Source organism: Triturus cristatus, chromosome 8 (assembly GCF_964204655.1).
Source record: "Triturus cristatus chromosome 8, aTriCri1.1, whole genome shotgun sequence".
NCBI lineage: Eukaryota > Metazoa > Chordata > Amphibia > Caudata > Salamandridae > Triturus > Triturus cristatus.
This window is the reverse complement of record NC_140591.1, coordinates 356,130,879-356,155,981: the sequence shown is the minus strand read 5'-3', so window position 1 is coordinate 356,155,981 and position 25,103 is coordinate 356,130,879. Positions and strand designations below refer to the sequence as shown.

The 25,103-nt window shown below is 47.2% G+C and overlaps 1 protein-coding gene across 2 annotated transcripts in view; it reads right to left on the bottom strand.

The window, feature by feature from the left end:
• The window catches only part of PDS5B (PDS5 cohesin associated factor B), an 802,561-nt gene that overhangs the window by 42,692 nt on the left and 734,766 nt on the right, over positions 1–25,103 (bottom strand). For both annotated transcript variants that reach the window (XM_085621687.1, XM_085621686.1), the window contains exon 34: positions 4,051–4,189. In XM_085621687.1, coding sequence (XP_085477813.1) covers positions 4,051–4,189 — 139 coding nt within the window. The remainder of the gene's footprint in view (positions 1–4,050; positions 4,190–25,103) is intronic.

Below are 25,103 nucleotides of genomic sequence, written 5' to 3'. Positions count from 1 at the left end.
ATCAGTTTGAGAGATTGTTGCCTGAGCTTGCGTACCACTAGTGTAATGAGTGGGAGAGGCGGAAAAGCGTACGCAAATCTGCCTGACCAGTTCATCCATATTTGACTGTGGGTGCGAAACCTGGCGGCGAAGGTTGGGCATTTTGTGTTTTCGTGTGTGGCAAACATCTATATCTGGTTGGCCCCATTTTTGGAAAAAGGGTAGTAGAACTTGGGGATGTAGTTCCCATTCGTGAATCTGTTGTGTCTGTCGACTTAACAGATCGGCAATCTGATTGTGAACTCCCGGAAGGTGTTCTGCAAGTAGGTATATGTTCTGAGGAATTGCCCACCTCAAAATGTTCTGCGCGAGCTGGGACAGGTGCAGAGAATGTGTGGCTCCTTGTTTTTGTATGGAATACATGGCTGTCATGTTGTCCGTCCGTATGAGGACAGCCTTGTTCTGTACATGTAGTTGGAAGGCTTTCAGTGCTAGGAATACTGCTAGTAGTTCTAGGTGATTGATATGGAGCACTTTCTGTGAGTGGTCCATTTGCCCTGAGTTGTGTGTCCGAGATGGGCTCCCCATCCTGTGAGTGATGCGTCCGTTGTCAGTACTAGCTGTGGAAGAGGTTCGAGGAACGGCCGCCCTTTGGACAAGTTTGTTATGTTCCACCACTGTAGAGAGCGAGGTGTGCGGCTGTCCACCAACACCAGATCTGTAAGTTGTCCTTAAGCCTGGTTCCACTGACGCGCTAGACATTCCTGTAAGGGACGCATTTGAAGTCTTGCATAAGGCACAATGAAGATGCAAGATGCCATCATACCTATGAGTTGTATGAACACTCTGGCTGGAAGAGAGTGTTGGTTTTGAAATTTTGTGATAAGAGTTTGTATACTGGCTATCCTGGCTGGACTGGGACATGCTAGTGCTGTGGAGGTGTTTATTGTTGCTCCTAGATATTGGTGTATACTTGAGGGCTGGAGATGCGACTTGGGGTAGTTGATCGTGAACCCCAAGTTGTGTAACATTTGAATGGTTTGGTGAGTGTGTAGAATACATTGGTCGAATGATTTTGCTTTTATTAGCCAGTCGTCTAGATATGGGAAGACATGAATTTGTCGTCTTCTGAGATGTGCTGCTACTCTCATGTTTGAGGAGCAAAAGATGGTCTGCGGACATTTAGCGCTGTTTGGGTGGTATGTGGGGGGGAGCTGTAAGTTCCAGGCAGTAACCATACTGGATAATTTGTCTTACCCACCTGTCTGTTGTGATGGAATTCCAGACACGTACTTCCTCTGAATTTCTTTCGCTATTGGTCTGCCAATAATAATGGTGTGCCAAGTCGTCGTAGTCTGCACAGCACCCAGCTCATGTCCTCTCCAGAATATTTTTTTGAAAGACTGTGCATGTTACCAGGTGCGGCTGCCCGGGGGTTCTCTTGTTGCCTAGTAGTTTGAGTTTAAAATAGGTCCCTAAGTGCTTATTCTTTCTCGTGCCTCCTCCCCCATTCACCACCATCCGAAGATACTCATCCTGCACTTTAATCGGAAAGTCCCCAAGTCGCTTAACAAACAAGCATTGAGAATGCAATAGGTCTCGCCTTTTATTAAGTTAATGCCATTTGCTTTGCTAATGGTATTGTATAGCAAAGCAAAAAGCTTTGACTTAATTAAAGGCGAGACCTATTGCATTTTTAATGCTTGTTACTTCATGTTTTGACACATAACAGAGTGGTCTGCCTCTCCCTAGGCCAAGTGATCCTCTTCTAAAAGTTGTAACGAGGATAGATTTGCTCCTGGCACAGATAAAATGAAGGTTAGTGCACTGGATTCTCAAATCAGAATAGTAAGTTACTTACTGTCGGTAACAAACTTTCTAGTGGATACTTTTTCTACCTGCAGATTCATCACCACTTGAATATCCCAGGTGCAGACTAAATCTGGAAACATTCAATAGCTTTTCCACATCAGTAGGGGGTTCTGGTTTCATGTCAATGCTGGAAGCAACACCAGTGATGTCACTGAAGCCATAAAGAGCCCAATCCCGGTGCTCTGACATTAGTTCCCATCCATTTTTCCCATGGCCTTCGAGGCAACATCCAGAAAGAGAAACGCATCAATTTGCAAGAATGCACTGCAACAATCTAATTGGGAGATGAGTGGGACCAGTGAGGAATCTTCAAATAGATGGAGTATTCACTGGAAAAATAATTTCCAATGGTAAATACATTTTTTTCTGATGGATTTTTTTCAACTACCGTCCTATAACCAACATCCCTACTTTGGTGAAACTATTGGAGAAATGTGTACAAATTGAATTATGCAACCACATTGAGAATTACAACCTCTTAGACGGTCACCAATCTGGCTTCCGCCAAGGACACAGCACAGAATCTGCTCTCACACATATTATGGATGACATACTAAAAATGCTTGACCGCAATGAATCATGCCTATTGATACTTCTTGATCTGTCCTCCGTCTTTGATACGGTCAAGCATGACAACCTTCTGTCCCTATTGGAACGAAGGATGGGCCTCTCGGGCACAGTGTTGCAATGGTTCTCCTCCTTCTTGAATAACAGAACTCAAAGAATCAAGATGAAGAATTCACTCTCGCAACCCTCTATGGTCACCCTTGGTGTTCCTCAGGGCTCTGCCCTAACACCCATTCTTTTCAACCTCCTAATGGAGCCTTTGGCGAACGCACTGAAATCAGCGAACATTCTATATCACCTGTACGCGGATGACACCCAGCTGTATCTGAAAATCACCTCGCCAGAAGACTGCACTGAATGCTGCGGCTAGACTGGTATCAGGAACCAAAAGGAATAGTCACATCTCTCCAACCTTGAAAGCCCTGAACTGGTTGCCTTACGAGGCAAGAATACACCTTAAAGTGGCCTGCATGAAACACAATGCAATTCACAACAATACACCCAGTTACTTGGCTCTAAAGTTATAAAGGTCTGGAGACTGTAGACAACTTCGAAGTGCGAGCACTTTCCTTCTGAAACCTCAATCCTTCCATAAGAAGAGAACTGGTTGTAGTGCTTTCTCAGGGATTGCACCAAAGATCTGGAACTCCTTACCTCCAGTAGTGCGTGGAATCACTTCCCTTACCGCATTCATAAAAGAAGTAAAAATACTACTAATGAACAAATTCATGCTCTAAGTTTCAATTCTAGGTTGTCACCGAGTCATCTTTATGCTCCGATTGCCATTGCCTATCTCAGGCGGAATGGGCAAGACATTGCTCAATACCTGTATCTAGTGTAAAGCTTAGCCGGCTGTGGGTCCCCCTTGGTTTATCTATACACTTTATATCCATTGTGAATCGATTGAGGTCATAATATGTATGCTTTTTAGCACAATCACCTAATGTTCACTAACTGTCTATTGTACAACGTCCTGCAGTTTCACGGTCCTCTATGTTTGTTAGTCATATATTTTATATTTCTTATGTACAAACTGACCCTTTTGAATGTGTGTATACCACCTCAACCACTTATGTTCTTATACTGTAAAGCGCTCTGATACCCTCATGGGCCACGTTCGCCCTATATAAAACTTTATAAATAAATAAATGGATACTTGAACATGCAGATTCATCACCTCTTGAACAGATTACAAGACAGTAACCCCAAAAAGCACAGGGTCTCAAGGATAGTATTATGAGGAAATCCTGCAGCACAGAACGTGCAAAATACCAATCCCATCTCACCTGCAATTCCAAACAATAATGCCTGGCGAAGGTTTGACGGGAAGCCCACGTCATCACCTTACAGAGCTCAGACACACCTGGCTGGCTAAGGCCAAAGTAGAACACTTTGCACTAGTGGAATGAGCTCAAATTCCCTCAGGTGGCTCTTTCTTTGCAGGGGTGCAACACATCTTGATGCATTACATTTTCCAGCGGTTTAACGTTCACTTCTAGACAGCCCTGCACTTCTTGCTGCATGTGTTCCCTACACACAGATGGTCTCAAAGAACGCCTGCCAAAAAGTCAAATACCTCGCCCTCATCTATGTGTAGTTTAATTTTGCAAGCATGAACAACGTAATACTTACAATTATTGGTTTGATGACTTCTTTTTCCACTGGTACCTCTTCCTGGGAAAGGTCTTCGCTGACGGCGGGGCTACTTTGTGACACATCCATCTCCTCTGTAGATTCGTTTTCTTTACTTGCAACTTTTTTTGAGCGCTTACTACAATAAAAAAAAAAAAAAAAACATGAATTGCTATAAACAGGACATAGCAAATTTAAAAAGGTCAGCTTTTTTTTGGGGGGGGGGGGGAGTCAATATGCGAGACATTGTAAAATACCTTATATAAATCCCTGTTAGAAGTTACGGCACTGACTGGACATTTATTTTACTCTGACATTTTCTGTGTTCTGCTGCATCAAAGCTTCAATTTGTTACCACCTGCACTAGTAAACCTTGACTACTAGGCTTTGCTATGACACCATAGGAATGTCAATTGCGGAAAGGGAATAACGACCTTGATTATCTGAATGGAATGAAATACTGTTAGTGGTCAAAGGGCAACAGTGGCAGTAAACAGTACCCACTTAAGTCATGGTCCAGTAATCGCAGACTTATCCAGTGAATACCTAGAAAAGGGGCTTTCACACCCTCTACTTTGTAAGACCGAAGAAAATGGGGTATCTAGATCCCAAAGACAGACAGTCCGAATCGGACGTACAAGTTACTTGCCTTCGGTAACGATGTATCTGGTAGAGACGATTCTTGCCGCAGATTCCTTAACATAGAATTATCCCCAGGTGTGAGACTGGACCAGGAAAACTTTCTTTGCCCCAGCATCTCTGCGCGCCGAGACCACGCTACTCCGCCCCGACGTCGTCTGCGGGCATGACGTCAGCGAGGTCACATAAGCCCCACCCTGGCGAGCTGACATCAGTTTTCTTCAGAGAACTTTTCCGCGCCACAACGCGGAGCTATCACAAACAAAACTGTGGAGAGTATGGGAACAGTGTGCGAAAAACCAGTGAAACAGAAGAGAGAAACGAAAGGTAAGGAACACCACCAGTTGGAAAAGTGCCAAGCACCAAGGCACAAAAGACCATAGCGGTGAAAGCCATAGCAGCAAAAGAGCAGAGCACTGCTCTGAGGAACACCGTTGCAAGCTAAGGCGACAGCCTCCCAGGAGGCAGAAGCATGTGAAAAAGGGCACAGCAGAAGAGAGAGAGCCTTAGAGAAAGACTGCAACCACCATCCACAACAGTGAAGGGCAACAAGCCAGGAACAAAGGAGGAACAGCAATCCACCCCCAGGCGACACCACCAAGGTGGGTCGTATCCCTTGAAAGGAGCAAAAAGGCCGAGGTACAGGCAAAAAAAAAAATAATAAATAACAACAACTCAAGAGGACTGCAAAAGAAGCAGAACCCCAAGCAAGGAGAACATAGAAGAGTAAAAGCAGGCTCCTACACCGGAGAAAAGGCAGGGTGGAGGGAAGCAAAAGCACACATAAACCAACCGACCATGTATCATAAGGGAAGGGGTGTAACAATCAAGCAGAACCAAGTATCCTGTCCGAGCAGAGCGAAGCGGACACCCACAGAAGACCAGCCACCTGGAGGGAGGCGAGTCCAGAAAATCACAGGAAAGGTCCTCGCAGAACGGGGACAAAGGGCGGGCCGTGAAGGAATCTGCGGCTAGAATCGTCTCTACCAAATACATCGTTACCGAAGGTAAGTAACTTGTACATCTGATCGAGACTACTAGCCGCAGATTCCTTAACGTAGAATAGATACCCAAACCATACCCAAAGGGGAGGATGGCCTGCGAGAGAACCTCCCCAGTAGGAAGAAACTCAAGGCCCCAGCAAGGCGAAGGGAAACCAGGAGACCCCAAGCTCATGCAAGGTACTATGGCCACAAACCCCCGTAGGGACAGACAGACGCATAGGAGCACCCCGAGGAAAGAACGACCCCAACTCCAGGGGGAGAGGCAAAACCAGAGGCAGAGTCTGCCGTAGGAAAACACACAGCGACAGAGGACAGCCCAACAGGCATCAGTCGCAAGGAAGCAGGCAAGGCAGGAACGGCTCCACAGCCAAGGAACGCAGGCATAAGAAGAAAGGCACAGGTGCGCAAAGCCCCAGCAGGACAAGAGGCAGGGGCACAAGGTAGCACAACAAGGGCCACGGCGGTGGGCCAGCACAAACAGGTGTGCACAGCCAACAACAGACAGCACCATGGAGCAGCGCACCTAGGACAACCCAGGCGCAAGCCGAGGGCAGAGGCCAGGAAATGCAGAACAAGCCCCAAAGGAGGATCGTACAATAGACACACACCGACCCATGAAGAGAATGGAACCAAACATAAGAGAAAAAGGGGAAGACACAGAGGACGGACCAGCCCATCAACCAGAACACAGGAGAGCTAGGAGAAACCCAGCCCCCCTGGAACACCAGTCAGACGACCAGGCCGAAACGCCGGACAGGAAGGCAGAAATGCCACAACACACCATAGACAGCATGTCCAACGGTCAAGCGTTGAAGCGAACACTGAGAATGACGGAACCCGGAGCAGCGCCAGCCGCGTCCGGACAAGATACAAGACACCGCACCAGTTGTATACAGTGATGCTAAGAAGGCAGGGAACTCGAAAAAGGGGCAATCATACATCCCCAGCGCAAGACAGGGCTACTCAATAGCTACAAGTACCCCACATAGGGTACGATACGTCCCACTAAAACATGGAAACACCTCTTAGGGAAAAACCCGCAGCAGAGGACCAGAACATACAGGTAGGGTATAATACGTCCCAAGAAAACATGGGAAAACATCCCGCAGCAGAGGACAGAACAAAAAGGACCTTCAAATAGAACCACAGACGGCTTGACAATCAGCCAATCAAAAAAAACACACCAAAGGCCCAACCTGAGGACACATATGGGTGGACCACAACCAAAGAACCACAAAACCCAAAGGGGCTGTACCAGCAGCCAACAGCACAAAGGGGTCAATTTAAGGACCCAAAGCCAAGTTACGGAGGGGGAGGAGGAGGAGGAGGGAGCCCCGCAAGGAGCCGCTGAATGGCAGCATCGGCATGGGTGTTAAATAAAAGCACCCCGTCAAAGGGCAGGTCAACGAGACGCTCCCTCACATTTTCAGGGAAAACGCTATCCCTCGCCAAGCATGGCGACGGAGAGCCACTGAACTCGCCATTGTGCAGCTGAGGGCATCAGAAACATCCAGGGCCGAACGAAGAATAAACGCGGCCAGCTCCCGGCCATCCATCCCATGGCATCGCAGATCAGCATTAACACCGTCTGGAGAGGCAGAAGACAGAAGGGACTCCACAGAATCCCACAAGCTGGAAGTAGCCCTGGCCAACACACAAAATGTGTTGAGTGCTCGCAAAGCAGCACTAGAAGAAGCGAAGAGGTTCCGCCCCCAGAAATCTAACCATCGGGCCTCTCGGGACGGAGGAAACAACACCAAAGGTAAAGCAGTCTGCAGAAGAGGGCCCGGAGTAGAAGGGTGGAAAGAAAGGCAGACTGGGTCGTGCAGAGCAGGACGGTGGTGGTGGAGGAGCGGCTGAGGCACCGGATCCCCCGTGGCAGGACGCCCCCAGGCCCACAGAAGAGAATTATGGAGCGAAGCTTCGAAAGGAAGAAGCTCCCGTCCACCAAAGCACTGATGGAGAACCTCCAGCAAATGGTCCGTAGGAAATGGGGTAGCGGGGTCACCCATGTGCAAAATGCCAGCAGCCGTGGAAATGACCCTGGCAAAGGCCGCACACGCCTCTGTAGGGCATCGTGGGGGGTGAGAGCAATTCCTCTGTGGGCGACAGCCGATCATCCCTGAATCCAGCTGGAGAAAGAAATGGCCAGGCTCGGAATGGTGGAATATTGACGGACGAGTGGGGGACCTGAGGTACCTCTGGGGAAGGCTGTGGCCGCGGGGACGGCTAGGAGCCCTCCATGGAAGACGCCGGGGAAAAAGCCACGACACGTCGGCCCGTCTCTGGGGAAGAAGAGACAAACAGTTGACGAACCTCCGGAGAGGAGGGGGCCTCTGGAGACAAGTCGACAGCCCGACGCCGGCACTGCACCATGGAGTCTGCCACAGGTGCCGGCGTGAGGTCGACTGGCGCCGGAGGGGACGCCGGGACAACCTCGTCCACCACTTGCACCCCAGGAGAATGGAGCGGGCCGGCACCGAAAAGGCACAGAGTCGACCACCGAAGCAGCCGCCTGAGAGGGACCAGGAGACACGCCCCGGCCCCTAGCCAGCACCCGCGGCGCCGCCAGGGTCGACAGCCATCCGCGCCTGAGCGGCATCAGCTCGGCTTCTGACATGGCCGCCGCCTGCCCAGAAGACCGAGGAGGACTCGTGGGCGAGCATCGAGTCCCGGCGACCTCCCGCGACACCACAGGGACCCCCTCGGGGGTTTGCGGCGAGGCAGAGGCACCGTGAGCCGTAGAGGGGAACCCCATAGGGCCGCACCCAGACAACACCACACCTCCAGAGCCTGAAGCCGAACCCGTCTGCGCCGCGGAAGGCCCCACACGTGGCGCGGGCGTCCCAGGAGGAGGAGAGGCCACTGAAGCCTGCAGAGCCGCAGCATAGGCCTTCATTTGGGCCCTAGTCGCCCCGGCGCCAGGAAACAGCGGGTAGGGTGGCGACGAACGAGGCCGCATGTCCCGCGGAGAACCTCCGCAGAGCGGGGACCAGGCCTCGGAGACAAGTTAAGAGACTTACCGATGGGCGAGCGACACCCGAGGGGCCTCGGTGACGGGCGATGCCGAAAGCGGAAGCGGCGATTCATGGACCCCTCCGCCGGGAACCAACGTGGGGACGACCCAGACCTGGACAACCGGGCTGAGAGGAGCTTCATTCGACGCTCCAGCCGGGATTTGGGCTTCAGATGCTGGCAAGCGTCGCAGTCCGTGGAATCATGGTGCTCGCCCAAACACCACATACAAATTGGATGAGGGTCCGTCACCGACATCTGACGCGCGCAAGACGAGCACGCTTTAAAGCCCAAAGGCATTCGCACACTGTCCCCCCACGCAAAAGCGTGAAAAGAACGCCTGAAAACAGGACAGGGACACAATTCGGATCCGCGTTGCACGCGGAAAAGAAGGAGACTGATGTCAGCGAGCCGGGGTGGGGCTTATGTGACCTCGCTGACGTCACGCCCGTGGACGACGTCAGGGCGGAGTCACGTCGCACCGCCCCCCGGCGCACAGAGGCTGGGGCAAAGAAAGTTTTCCGGATCCAGTCTCACACCTGGGGATAATTCTACGTTAAGGAATCTGCGGCTAGTAGTCTCTATCAGATACAGAGAACAACATGCTCTGGAGTGAAGGCAACCTTCCTCATTTAATCCACAATGGCCCAAATACATTTAAAGACTGACACAAAAGATCAGGGATGATTTCCTGAATCTCAACAAGAAACACTGGAAATGGAATCAATGGTGCGGCATTGAATCAACCAGATATCAAAGTATGCAAAGAAAAAACTACTTACTTTTTTCCCATACAGTAAAATAGTTTGCAGGGGAGGCTGGATGATCAGTTTATACATCTGGGAGTGGAGACGGCTATCTTTAAGAAGCTTACAAACTATAAAGCTTTCATGAATTGGTACCTTATAGAAAGTGGCTCATTGAGTTGCATAATTATCTTACAACATAATAGATGTGCTCTGAATATATTACAGCTAATCATGGTTTGGACTCTTTAGTACAGTAGCTAAGTAAATGGAATACTTGTGATAACCGCAGCACCCACTGGTCTTAATTTATTTTGAACCACTCTTAATTTAATAATTGTTAGTTTTCCCGTAGCAAATGTGGCATAATATGGGTTATTAAAAGCTGGTGTTGCCTGAAACCCCTGGGTACTGGTGCCTATCTATACCTCATACCTCTAAAGGGCTAGCACTGGAACGATACACACTGCAGTTTGGAGGCGGATCTCTGCTTTCTGTAAGGTACCGGTGGCATTTCAACCTCATGGGGGCTGGAGTATCCAAAAAAGGAGAACCAAATGGCAGAGCAAAAACATAGGGTAATTTACAAAAAAAAAAGTCCCAAACTAAATCACAAGATAAGTAACAGGAAGCACATTCATGAGCACCAAGTGGTGAAATCACTGAAACCTTACCAAAGGGCTCACTTAATATCAAAAGTATAAAATGGCCTTTGTGTGGAAGAGGAAGGATTGAGGAAGAGCAATGGAAGATAAGAACTCATGAATTCTTCAAGAAAAAGAAGGAAGAGGTTTCAGAGGCACTTCCATTCTGTAACCTTTACTACATATAGCTCTTATGAACTTTACATCAGATATTCTTTCACGCAACGTGTTGGCTCTGCAAGACTGATGCAGCAGATTCACAGTGTCCACAGATGTGGAAGAGCAGGACAAATTCGCTACATGTCTTTAAATACTTCATATCTTTTAAGAATGGATCAAGCCAGTAGAACAATACAACATGTTTCTATTATCAACCGCAGTATCATAAACGTGGGCTTCCTTGCATATATTATACATGATTACAAAACCATATCTAAATTTCATATGACCCTATATTTTTTTCATCAGATGAAAGAAGGTCGTAAGGTAGGAGCAGAGAAAGACACATTTTCAAGTTAAACATAAAAAAATGAAATACGTTTATTTTTTAGAGAAAGAAGCAAAAATTGGCTAGTTCCACAAAGAGTCAATTCTCTGGGAGTGGCTCCCTCTTGCCTAGAATGGGTATATAGCATAAGTCAACTCACTTACTTAAATGGAAAACCAAAAACAGCCTAAGAAGACCAGCAGTTTCAGTCTGGTCCATGTTGTTTATATGAGCATGTTTAAGTATATAGCAGCATCAGGTGTAGAAAATAGTAACTATAGCTCCTCCCGAAGTAATCCTCCCCACATACTTGTAATCAGGTGGAAACGTGCACCTTTGCCCAGCTAACAGTCATGTGCTTCTTTTTTGCCATAGACCTGGTAATCAGTTCCTGCTGTATGGGTTCACCAAGCTCAGCTAACACTGCGCCTACACCAGAGTTTTTGACGTAGGTGTTTCTTGTGATCTATTTCACTCTGATGTACACTTCACTGGTTCAGCAGCACATTCCAACACAACTTAAAGATAAAGCGGTGGAGCTCCAACCTTAAATCCAGCCCCTCAACGGAGGTGGGCAGTCCCATAACTCACATCCTGGAGACACCAGCCTCCTTCTCAAAACATATATCATTGAATTCAACATGGAAAACTCAAGATTAAGCAGTCTTCAAATCACTGGCTAATGAAACTTTGTATGAACACCCACAGAAGCCTCCAACAATAACATTCGGCAGGCCAGGGTCTCAAAATATTGCTTAGAAGCAGCGATGCATCCTCAAATATCTTCAGGTGACCCTTCAAGAAGTTCGCCCTGCTCTCATCCACTGTGAAGTGAATTGCAGCTCTGTCAGGGAAGAAATGTTGCCCCTTTGGTAAGAGCACTATCCAGCTCTCTTAAGTTTTAAGCCCTTATTTCTGTGCTATATGTGCGTTTCACTCAGACAAAAAGTCCCATTTCCCTTTTGCCAACTTCTGGTTCTTCTCCTTGGGTGCTCCTATAATGAGAGAAGCGGTTACCGCAGAGATCAGCGGCAGCGCACACATCAAAACAGTTTGACCGGTTTATTACTGCTCACCTCTAACTGTCGTTTTGCACTGTAGTGCCTTAGACCGTAGCACACTACATAGGGATAACACCACCATACCAGTTTAAATCACCAAAACCCCTGGGCTGGAATGGCAGACGTACTACTAGTAGAGGAAGACCGATTTCTTCTCGACGATCATAAGAAGCCAGCTTGTAGCACTTCTCAATTCTGAGGGTAAACAGGCAGCATATTGCATGTTTTCGTATTCCATCCGTATTGGCTCACGCCAAACCAATGAGTAAATCATCATGTTTTACAAGAAAATCTTTACAAAAAACAAGAGCTCTTCTGGGTTCAAGCTTGTGGAAGCATTTCTCTACTGGAGGTGTAGAATTCCATGGTTGGAGGGTAAAGAAGATTGCTAAAGGTAAATATAAAACTGATATCACATTTAAAGGTTGGTTAGTTTACTTTCAATATTACTCTAACTGCACTAAAAACGTATATGATTGAGCACCCTATGGCACCAGTATTTCTCCAGTGTACCCAGCTAGTACATTTGGCCCTAGAGAGGCAAGTTTGAGAGTTCTATGTTTCAGAAAACACAAGTACATAGGTTTGAAAGATGAAACTATCAATCTGCAACTGCAATCCTTTCAAGATTATGTGCATAATAGGAAAAGGAACAAAATGACCTTGCTCTGCAGAGCATGTGAAGGCTAAGATAAACAAGAATGCCTTCACACTACAGATGTTCAGTACACCCCATGACAAGTTATGTATGTAGGTATGTATATGGTATTTCTACAGCACAATTCTATCCAAAAGGTAGCACAGCCACACATTGCACTGCTGAGATACTAGGTTAGTTGTACTATGAAGTGTTCCAAATAGCAAGCACTGCTTTGCTGTTGAGTGGACAGATTTATCGGGGTGTACTCAGTGAACCCAAAACAATGTTAGAAACGGCCATGGGTTTTCAAAGGTACCCAGACTAGTCTCTAGGACCCAGCTCTAAGAATAATGTGGGCCAGAAAGCTCTTCAACCTGCTGAATTATTCACAGAATCCGAGTTCTAAGAAGGGTTACACAGTGAGGACTGAATAACCAGATTATGCTTCAACTGTCTCCTAGCGATCACTTCTGGGGGAATTAAAATGAACAGAAAAGGGAAACGTACTGTGTTTATGTGTTAAGACTTGCCAATATCTTCCAGTCAAAATGTATTATAGTCTGTCTGTTGATGGAGGCTGCTATCATGTCCTGAGTCGTCGTGAAATGAGATGTGGCCACTCCAGTTCTTTTACATATCTGCCCATAGCCACAGAAGATGCGTTTCATTGCTCTCGAACTGACTCCCCATTCCTAATGACCTACAACATGGTTGTATTATTGTCTCTCATAATCAGTACTATTTTTTCATCATTACAGATCGAAACGGCCTTAAGTTGCACAGGGTATATACATAGTATTTTTCCTGGGAGGTCTAAAGGCATTCCACTGTACTATCAACCAGCAAACTCCCCATCCAGTGAGAAATGTGCCTATGATAGTTGAGCGCAAGGGCTTCTGAGAGCTCCCCCACCAGAAAATTTGGCAGACTGACTCCAACATTAGAGCTTGCATGACAATTCAAATATATTTGGTCAGGCGATGAAAACTAATTTATTTTGGATGGAAACTTCATCACAAAGGACTCTTTTCAAGGCAGTCTTGAGGCAAAATAGAAATGTGTGAGATCATCAGACCTCATCTCAGTACAAATCTGACGAACTGTAGAGAGTGTGGAAAACAAACTGATCATATGTAGAATGTTTTACACTGTGCCTGAGTGGAAAAGCCAACGTATTCACAGTTCCCAGGACCAGACTTATAAATTTCAGTTCCTGAGTGGGTCTCAAAGAACCTGCTCATAATCGTACAAAATGGTGTCAAACTATTTTGCACAGCCCTCACTGGTGCAGCTTGGCTTTGGTAAGCCAGTCAACCAAAAATGATTTTAGTGCATCCTCTGTCTATATAAGTGAGAGACTGTTGTATCTTTTGTTAAAAACCTCAGGTCATATAGACCAAAAAGAAAGACATTAAAGTGGCTGTGTTCTTCCTACACTCCAAAGCCCATGGTAAATCCCATTCTCTGTGACACACTTGAATTGGTATAAGAAAAGCATGCATTTTAGTAGTCTAGAAAAACAAACCTGTCTTGCTCCTAAAGTGGCAGAAGGATCCGTGAAGGATTACTATTTTTAATTTTTGCTCCTAAAAATATCTGTTGGAGAAGCTAAGATCTAATATGGGATGTATATTACTATTATTGTTGATAAGTCAATATCAACATAAATAACCTTTCTGTATCTGAATGGGTGACTTTTTCTCCCCTTATAAAGGCTCTATCCAGAAGTTTGTGAAAAGATGATGATCTCTTTGGAAATCGAAGGGAATACCTCATTTTAAACTAGGCTGCCCAGCTGTGTGAGGTAATCTGCTTCCAATTCCGTTCCCCTGCTCCCCCGAATACAGTTTATTGATTTTCTGGCAGTAAAATACAGCTTCCATGCAGTACATAGGCACAGTGTGTGAATAGGACAGCTTCCATTCAGTAAATAGGCATTGTGTTTGAATAGAACAAACAAACTAACACAGAAAACATCCTCACCCTAATGTCCCTCACCCCCTCCCTCCAAGTAAATAACATTCATTATCCAGTTGTCCAAGTAGGATCAGATCTAATGTTCCACAGTATCAGAGTAGTGCAATGGTCTACAACTTACTCTATTGGGCATGAGGTGGAATGCTCACTCTAGACCTAGCCAAATAAATTCAGTGCTTGAAGTCTTGGAGGACAGGTAAGCACACCTTAAGCATCACCAATATACAAATGTACTGGCTGACAAGTGATCATAAGATTGAGCCTGTCCTCAGCTATGTGATCTATCATATTCTCAGTTGCCATGGTGTCCCAAATATGACAAAACCATTTGTACCATCCAGGAGTAATCATCTGTTTCCAATTTTTGGCAGGCGCCATCCCCCAATAAACAGTATCTGGTATATCAAGCGCCAGTGTTTAAGAGCACCTCCTTGACAGCATTAAGGGCACAGGCCTAGTAATGTCACTGCAGGCTCAGCTGGCACTGTGACTCTCAATGTCTTTAGTTGAGGATAAGACTTCTGATTTCCCCCTTCAAGAACATGTCTGATATTCTACAGTCTATCTCCCTCCAATGTAGGCAACAGGTCGCCCCTAGTGCCATGTGAAGTCTGGATAGTCCAACATGGGGGTCAGAGGGGATGAGAAACTCTTTATGGCGTGCTGGGCTACCACAGTGCCCCATGTATTCAACAGTGTACTAGTGATTTGGCTACAATATGTATTTTTGGGATCTATTCTTGTGGGCATCCACATTACATAATGGACATAACCCTGTCCACGTGGAACCAATGTTTCCACGCTTAAACCATTCTTCTATTATTTGCAGTTGAGGAGCTCAATAATAGTGGAGGATATAAGCCACAGAGACATCAAAGTTTTTTTTAGATACTCCGAGTCTTACCCTGCCAGACAAAGTTAATAAAGGAGCAGGTGAAGTCCCCCAGTGTGGAGCGTGGCATGTGTAAGTGTAGAGCCTGGAAGGCATACAGTAGGAGCAAGGTCATTTTGATTGCCGCTATCCGGCCCAGCGACAAAAAGTAGTGGTTATTCTACTTTTGCATTTAGAGTTTAATACCCCTCAGGAGCTGGGGGATGTTGGGATCCACCCTAATAGGGAGCTGGTAAGGTTAACCTCTAGATAGCGAAGAGCTTAAGAGGTAACTTTGAAGGGTCTATTTATTATCTTTTAAAAAATTAGATCTCAGAAGGTGCGAGTCCTTCTGTGCCCGTAGTCGTGGTTGTCAAGTCATTGGTTGGAGTCTATATGAAGCAGGGTAAGACACTCCTGTACCGTCATTTGATCGCATTGTTTCCCTTCCATTGTGAAGGCCACTCAACATGGGAACGTCCAGCAGAATCTAATCTTGGCCTTTTTCAGGGTGTCCGTTTACGGAAGTAGTTTGCAAAGTTTTCCCACGGTAGTCTGGGATGGATCTTGGAGCAGGATCGGGGCATCTTCAACTAAATGGAGCTTGGAAGTTTTGCGTGCCTCTCGTAGGATGGACTCTTTTTGTATGAATGATGATAATTTGACCACTATGTTGCACCATTTGAAGTCTGGGGCTGAAAGTTTAATAATTATGAAGGCTGTGAATCAGATAGAAGTGTAGAAAAAACAACCCAGTGTTGTTGACTATCTGTATTATGAATGTTATGATAACTTTGAGAAAATGAATGACCTGGCTCGGCACCAGGCTAGTAGGTGGCAGATCAGCGCTTTAGCTTTTTGCGAACTATGTGTTTTACCACTTGGTGAACCCACGCGATGTTGGCGGTTTGCCCCCTCTTTCAGGTGCAAAATTTGGGCGAACAGGGCATGGACATATGCCTAATAATGTCTGTGCCCTCAGCTTCCTCCAAGATATTTTGAATCCTTATGTTGTCTCTTCGAGCTCTATTTTCAAAGTCTTCGCATTTAAGCAGCAGGGAGTCAACATGATATTCCAGTGCTGGGAGCCTGTCCGTGTGCGATGCCTGTCTTGCAAGAGTGTTTGGAGGTCTCCCTCCAACTCGAAAAACCTACCCCATATCTGGCCTGTGTCCTTTTATAGGGATGCCACAGCTTCGCGAAGGTCCATAGTTAATAACTGCAGTTCCACCTTCAAATCCAACCTCCACTCATTCCTCAGGTCCTGCAGGCAGGATTTAAGGTTGTTCTTTGAGAGGGCATTCTCACTTCCTTGCACCATGGTACCCGCCACAGCCACCCTTGTGGTAAGTGATCCCTGGCTTTGGTTGGGTCCACAATGTGAGCAGGTTGGATCCTCTATTTTATCGCATTTGGGGGGGCATTCAGATCACCTGTGCTGCTGCGAGAGCGGGGGGAAGTGTAGAGGCCATAGAGCACGGGGTTCGGGTACAACCAGGCAGCATCACCACCAACACAGACGGGGGGCCTCCCCTTCCCAGCAGGGAGCCATTATTAGGTCTTATTAGTTCAATCTGATAGAGACTTCTATCCACAGATTCCTTACCTTAGAATTATCCCTAGACATCAGACTGGATCCACAAACTTTGTTGTGAGCAGTACCCCTATGTGCAGGTAGGTGGCGTTGCGTAGATCGGCTCTGCGTGGCGTCGTCAGCGCCGGATGCGGCGTGCATGGTGCCTATTTTAGGCACCACCCCAAGAGAGAGATACCCCATAAGTCAATTTTTAACTGAGTTTTTTTAAAATATTTTGTCAAGAGGTTTTAAGTTTTTCCTGGAACAACAAAAATGTCTTCTAGGCAGGCTGGCTTCAAGCCTTAAGGCGCCTGCCACAGACCACGGTTGGTGACAGACTCGCATCTTGTTTTTTTGTGTGCCTTGAGAGTGATGACTGCAGAATGAAGAGCAATTAGGCGAAGAGCCCTTTGACTGCACCTTGTCCGATGAGATGAGGAGGCTTTGCTCTTCGAGGCGTGGCTCCGCGGTTGAGCCAGCGCCTGGGTCAGCTCCGCACTTCACTGAGTTTACGGGAGCCGGAGCCATCCACGCTCAACTTCATGAGCTTTATGAGGCCATGCGCCTCGTATGTGAGCAGCCCGCTCCCGCTGGCACACCTTTGAATCCCGAGGGTTCTGGAGGGGCACTTACTAAATAACTTGCCGTCAGCTCTGGCACCAGTCGGGCCCCTACTGCATCCAAGGATGGATAAGGACTGGTACCGGTCGTACCACTTCAACCTTCCCCAACACCGGTACCAATGCAAATGCTCCCGGCATCACTGGCGGTCCTGTCCCCATTCTGATCCCTGGCTCTGACATGGAGCGGATGGGTGTCACCTGATGATGACTATGGCGCCGATTGGAGCCCTGTCTTCCAGGCCAGAGCCTGAGCCGTATTCTTACGGGCTAGGATTCAGGGAGGATTAAGAGAGTCAGTGGGCCCTGAAGAAAACCATTCCTTTGACCCAAACATGGACTGGTGTTAATCCAAGAGGCTAGACACCTTTGGGAAGCAGAGGTTTTCTTCCAACAGCCTGGCACTGCAGTTTGAACATCGCATGCCTTTTGGGCCGCTACTCCCACGCTCTGTGGGATCCGGTTATGCAGGTGCAGTCGATGGTCGCAGCGGAGCCCTGGACCATCCTCTCCCAGGCTATTCCTGACAGGAGAGAAGTAGTCAACTTCACCATGCGATCTAGACTGGATACCACTGACTCGTTGGGCAGAGCATCTGTGGTGGCCATATTGCACCAAGCCAAGCATGGTTAATGGACATGCCCGTTGATGGCTCCCATCGCTTTGGAGACGAGGCGGATTTAGCACAGGAGCGCTTTTATAACAGCAGGTCTACGGCCCTGACCTTTGGCCTTTCCAAGCCCGTAGCCTCCCCCAATCCACCTTTCGCTCCTCTCCCTGGACACAGAAGAGGCTTCCACTTGAGTCTATACCTACCCAGCCAAGCTTCCCAGCCTCTGCGTGGTCGAGGACGTGGCAACCACAGATCTTGTGGGTCAGGAAGCCAGAAGTTGGGCCAGTCCACACCTCCCCTGCCCCCTCCCCCCCGGCAGCTGCAGCCTTATAGTTGGCCCCACTGCCATCATGGGTACCCAGTGGGCGGCAGGATCAACCATCACCTGCTCCACTGGCGGTCTATAACATCAGACCAATGGGTTTGTAGATTGTCTGGAGGGGCTACTTCTTCCTCATCGAGGCTACCCCTCAACCCATGCCACCTGCTTGTGACAAGCTGACTGAGGACCACCTTTCCTTGCTCTGCCAGGAAGTGATGGTTCTCTTGGCCAAGGAAGCCAAAAAGGTGAGCCATGGTTGCTATTCGCGGAACTTTCTGGTGCCCAAGAAGACAGAGGCCTTCATCCTATCTTGGACCTGCACCCTCTAAATTTCTTCCTAAAGTATAAGTTTAATATGCTCACACTCGCTCATGTCTTGTCTGCCCTGGACTTGGGAGACTGGATGGTTGCGTGGATTTGCAGGATGCATACTTCCACATCCCTACCCTGCCTGCCCATAGGCGATACCTGCCGTTCACAGTGGGCCACAACCACTTTCAATTCGCTGTGCTCCCATTTGGCCTTACCAGCTCCCCTTTGGGTATTCACCGAAGTGATAGCGGTGGTTGCAGCTCATCTGCGAAGATCAGGGATGCCAGTCTTCTCCTATTTCAACGCCTGGCTGTTGAAGGCGGGCTTGCCCCAGACTGTCGTCTCCCACCTCCAGACTGCGGTGAACTTCCTGCATTTGCTGGGGTTCACTGTCAACATGCTGAAGACACACCCCGATTCTCTCTCTGGTGCTTTTCTGGAGCATTGTACAGTTTTGGAACCTATCCTCCCGAACAGCATGCAAAGGATATTCAGGCTATGATACCGATGTTTCAGCCTCTATCCTGGATTTCAGTGAGAAGGACTAAGGCTTTTGGACATCATCGCTTTTTGCATCCTGCTGGTGACACATGCCCGCTGGCATATGTGGGGTCTGCAGTGGAACCTGGAGTCCCAGTGGGCACAGAATTTGGGAAATCTCTCTGACATGTTCCAACTTCACAATATCTGCTGTGGTGGTTAATGAACCACAAATTGGTCAGCAGCACACCCCTCTCCCTTCCCTAACCAGATCGCGCAGTAGTGACAGTAGCGTCACTTCTGGTAAGGGCAGCTATCTGGGAGGGGTGGCGATCAGAGGCCTCGGTCTGGCAAAATCCGGACTCCATATCAACATTCTGGAGCACCGAGCAATCCGTCAGGAATTAAAAGTCTTCCTACCCTCCATCAAGGGAAGGCTAGTGCAGGTGTTCATGGAAAACACCTCTATCCTGTAGTACTACAAGAAACAAGGTAGAGTGGGGTTGTGGACCCTTTGACAAGAGGCCCTGCGCCTCTGGACATGGCTGGAACATTCGGGCATTTCCCTGGTGGTTCATCACCTGAAGGACTCTCAGAACGCCAGGGAGGTGCAAGGTCTCTTTCAGCAGTGGGGAAAGCCTTGGTTAGATCTACTTGTTATTGCAGAGAACACGCACTGTCTGCAGTTCTAAGTAATGCAGTTTCCAAGGCTGCTCTCGCTTGAAGAGTCTTTTCGTCTCGAGTGGAGCTCAGGCCTCCTGTACGCCCATATCTCTCCAGAGCAGAGTTCTCAAGAAGGTCAGGAAAGTCTGGGCCCAAGTTGTAGTTGAGGCTCTGGACTGGGCTCAGAGAGTGGCATCCCGAGTTGTCAACTCTTTGCCTTCTTGCATGGAGATGGAGCGGCAACAGTTGACAGCCTTCGACCTTCCGCCTGAAGTCTGCAATGTTTTCTGGCAGGCAGGCATCCCTCCAGCAAAAGAGTATATGCCTATCATTCTGAGGGCAAGTTTGGGTCATGGTGTGCAGAAAAGCAGGTTGAGCCCCTTTTTGCTCCCTCCCCTTTCTCAGGTTCTTTGTTCTTTTCCTTGCACAACGGGCCTCTGCTGAGGACACTTTAAAGGGTTACCTTTCTGCTATGTCAGCCTTTCAGTGGTTGTGTGACCAGCCATTCCTCTTCAAATCCCCTATTGTACATAGGTTCTTGAAAGGTTTGCAACATATGTTTCCTCCTTCTCCCTTTATCAGTCCTCTCAGTGGAACCTTAATCTCATCCTGACGTTCCTGATAAGTGCTTCCTTTAAGCCCTGTCCTCTAAGGCTCCTTATCATCAAGACGACCTTCCTGGTGGCAATATCGTCTGCCGGGAGGGTCAGTAAGCTTCATGCTTTGTCATCCAAGCCTCCATACCTGAACATCTATCCAGGCAATCTGGTTCTACGAACTAAGGCTTACTTTCTACCAAAAGTCATCACTCCCTTTCATGTAGGCCAGTCTATCACTCTGCCTACTTCTTACGCTCCCTTTAAGGAAGAGGAGCGACTTCACTGACTGGACCCAAAAAGAGCATTGTCGCTCTACCCTGAGCGCACAAAAGAGTTCTGGGTGGATAACCAACTCTTCGTGGGGGCATGTCAGAGTGAAGAAAGGAAAAGCTGTTCAGAAACGGCCCAATCAAGTTCTAGCAGTTAGCTCTGCAGATCCTTTTGCAGTCTCCTCCGAAACTTGGATGTAATCCAACAGGCTACCGTGGTGCCATGCCCACTGGAACTTCAGATTCCACTACATAGCAAGCATGTGCTTTCTGGCATATTGGACAAGCAGGATGGAGGAGGCCAGAAGTCCCGGCAACCTCAGCATCATCCTCACTGAGATCCAAGACAGAGGTTGAAACATTATGATCATAGCCCGATTGTCATGGAACAGGCGTCTCCGTGCAGTCGATCAGGAGCTCCCAGACACCTTCAAAGTAACTACCAGCCTTGAGTTCATTTTTAAATAATCACAGGGTGGCATTTTTCTTTTATTGTTAAAGGAAGTCTGTGTTTACTTTACATTATCATCATTAGACTTCAGATAGCAGAGCCTGATAATGAGGAGTGCTCAGTCAGATATATGGGCCAGACTAGGTCACAGAGGGAAAGCACTGAAGTATTTAACTCTTAAATAAAAACCTTTATCGACTCAATATTGTAGCATGAGAACAAAATGTTTCTAAATGCTTTTAAATGGGAGAAAATAAAAATGAACAGTTATCTTCATGATTAACTACTCATTTAAATTTTCTCCCATTTCAAAGTATTGCATTTACAAATGGGAGCGAATGTAAATAATGTTTTATGGAATCCATATAAACAAAGTTAACTCTTCAACTTAATTTTCTAGATTCAGTGCCATATTTATAAGAGAAAATACAGTCATTATTTTAAGATGGTGTAATAAGTGCAGAAAAATGTTCCATACTCTGAACAATTTTGCAGAAAACTTTTCTGCACTTTGCATTCCTCCCATTTGTGTAATACACTTAACAGTGCTACATATAGCAAAAGGTATGTCTTGTGCCCCAAGTACATACGTACCCCACCTGTGCACATATACCCCATTCATAAGCACACATGTACATAAATTCCCAAAGACCACAGTCTCACTGACGCACATGGGAGCCCTGTCAAACCATAACACCTGGCAGTATGGATATTACGCTTAAAGTCAATTAAGCTGGGTTTGAGGGTATCTGGTAACAATACGTGAGTTGCTTAGCCTTTTTTTTTAATAGGTATTTTTGAAAAAATACAAAACACATACAAAACAACAAGCCAGCATATTAGCAATACAGGTCTAGGAATAAAAACAGCAGTTAGTTCATTACAAGTGTTGTACGAAATGCGCCCTACACATCAGTACTCGACAGAAAAATGCCAATAACACCCACATTTCGATGTCAATCAAGAAATAATCATTTTGGGGAAGTGCTTTCAAAGTCAGAAACTCGTCTGGTGTTACATGTACAGCAGGTAGGTTAACAGTGAAAGATAGATAGCTTTAACATTTCACAACAACCCCTCCGTTGACCCTGTACATGTCGCGGTGCTCCCATCCGTCCCCTTCTTCTCCTGGGCTCAAACAATAAACGGTTCCCTGATGTCATGAGGTCTCGAGGTAGGAGGCATTAGTTCCCAGATTGTGTTTAATTGGGAGTGACTGTATGTGACGTCCCTAATCCACTCCTTAACCGAAGGAACCCTCCTCCTCCCCCAGTATACAGCCACCTGGCGTTTGACGAATAAGAGAAGTAAAGCGTGTAATTTGCGCATCTTAACTGGCGTGTCTTTGACGTAGCTCAGCAAGCCCAACAGAGTTGCTTAGCCTTCATTGACTCGATGATTTTCACTGATCAGAAGTAGCTCCCACTACAGAAAAGGTTGGAGACCCCCGTCTAGGACGCTCCGCTCCAGGGGAAACGCACAAATCTGCACAGTATCCAGAATAGCTCCAATGAAATGGAAGCGTCTTCGAAGAGATCAGGTGTGACTTTGACACATTGATACCCAACTATATTAGCAGGTTTGCAGTCATCTGGAGGTTGTCTACGATTGACTGACTGAGGCAAACCTGCCTTCAACAGCCAATGTCAAGGTACAGAAAGACTGGTACCCCTGACGTTTGAAGATGTGCTGCAATCACCACCATCACTCTCACCACCAAGATGTACTGCTAAGGCTGAACGGGAGCACCGCAAACTGGAAATGCCACCCCCTACTGTGAACAGCAGGTAACGTCTGTGGGCTTGCAGGAAGGGATTATGGAAATAGGAGTCCAGCAGGTCTAAAACGAACATCCAGTCTCTGGGATCCAGAGCAGACAAGACTTGTGCCAGCATGAATATCATGAATTTGTCCTTCCACAGGTAGGCTCCGAGAAGGTGGAGATTTAAAATTGGACGAAGGACTCTGTCCTTCTTCAGCACAAGGAAGTGGTGCGAGTAACACACAATTCCTACTTCCAAGGTGGGAAACCCTCTCTATGGCTCCTTTTGACCAAAAGAACTTGCACTGCCCACAGCAAAACAGACAAGTGTTCCTCCTACAGCAGCGTTGATGGGTGAGGGTGCAATTTGGTAGAAAGGAATGGGACTGTGGTAGCACCATTTGCAAGTTGGATTAACCATTTTTCTCAAGTTACGTCTTGCCACCCTTGGTGGAAATGTTTGATCTTGCCACCCACAGAATGGGTATGTATTGAAATGGACACACTAAAGCAGTTTTCCATTTATGGCTTCCGGAAAGGTAGCAAGCTATCTGCACATTGTCCCTGATGCCCTGAACGTTGTCTTTGGGTGCCACAGCCTCAGCCACGAAATGGATGAGCAAGCTGCTGTGCCTTTGGTGGTGTCCAGGATTGGTTGTCTTGAAACCCCCTGGGGCAGCCACTAAAAGGCCAAACTGCTGCAGAAATTGTCTTCTTCGGGTAGACCGATCAAGTGAGCATACTGTGGCACAACTCTCCTTGAAGCGTTCCAGGGACGAATCCTATTTTTTCACCAAAAAGGCAAGAGCCATCATATAGCATGTGCATAAAAATGCCTGGAAATCCCCAGAGAAGCCTGTAGGCCTCATTGAGACATGGGCTGAAGCCCCACGCTTGTGCCCGTTGCTCGACCTAAGTTGTCAGTTTTGTTGAGGTGAGACCATATCATAAACTTTGCAACATCTCACCATCCTGTATAGTTTGGGGTAAAGACACCCATAGGTCCCCAGACAATGCCAACAGGATCAAACCAACTACATACCACAAAGCATAACTGTAGCTGCCTAGAAGGGAGTTAGCATTGACTGAGCACAAAGCAAGGCTAGCTAAAGAAAACATGCACTTGCTGAAAATTTCTATGCGTTGAGACTTACAATCCAGAGTCATCATGCTGAAGGCGTTAGGGTTGACTCTGCTGATGGACACCTGGACCACTAAGCTCTCAAGGGTAGGGTTATTGTGTCAAAAAATCAGGATCAGCCATTGCCTGTTTGTGGTGAAAATCTACCTATCTAATAACTGGGGGCCCAGAACATGGTGCGGCCTAAGCACCTAATAGAGCATCCGTCAAAGCCCCATTGAATGGAAGTAAAGATTCAGTAGAAGAACCTCCATTAAGAAGTTAGATTTGACCTCATTGTGGGTAACTGGAAGGCAAGGAACTCTGCAGCCCACCTCATGACCATAAAAAAAAAAATAAAAAAAAATAAAAACAACAACCCCGCAATAAAAACCAAAAACACCATTCTCTTTGGCAAGACCAGTGGAAGAGACTAGGTCAGTGTACGGTAAAGTAGTACACTGCAGTTCAGCATACCAATTGTTTTCATCATGTTGAAGGGTGAATTCATCATCATCATCGAAATGTGAACCAAGAGCTGCTGCATGGTATGAGCTCTACCAGATGGTAAGGGCAAGGTATCGGAGACTGAGGGATTGGTTACCGGCTGCGCCCCCATAGGAACAGGAAGTGGACTTAGTCAAAGTCGATTTGAAGCCGGCTTGGATTCGGAGACCACTATAGGTATCTGTTCCTCTTTCAACGTTGACACCGATGAGAAAGGAATTGGCACAGAGCGTGGCACTGGAACCAAAGTCGGTGCGGAATCCGATGCGGGATTAAGAGGCAAAGACAGCACAGAGGTTGAACCCAACCTCTGCTGATCCTTGGGGACCAAAGGAGCATGAAACTGGCTAAATATACATAGCTTGGCCTCCCTAAGGCATCAATTTCCTGAGCTGTTGCCAATGGACCCAGAGACTAAGGTTGCATCGGAATCAATCTTGAAACCGGTTACTTGGGAGAGAGACTGATGGGCACATTGACGCCCACACATCTCTCTGGAGTTCAAAAGTAGAAAGAAGGGGCAGATTCCTGCTTAGATATTATATGCTTCTTAGACTAACCGAAGACTTCAACCTCAACAGAGACTTGCTGTGAGAACAAATATGGGAGCAGGAACAGGACCTTTCTTACAACTGGTGTAATTGCGGGGTATTTTGATGTTTGGCGACATAAGGG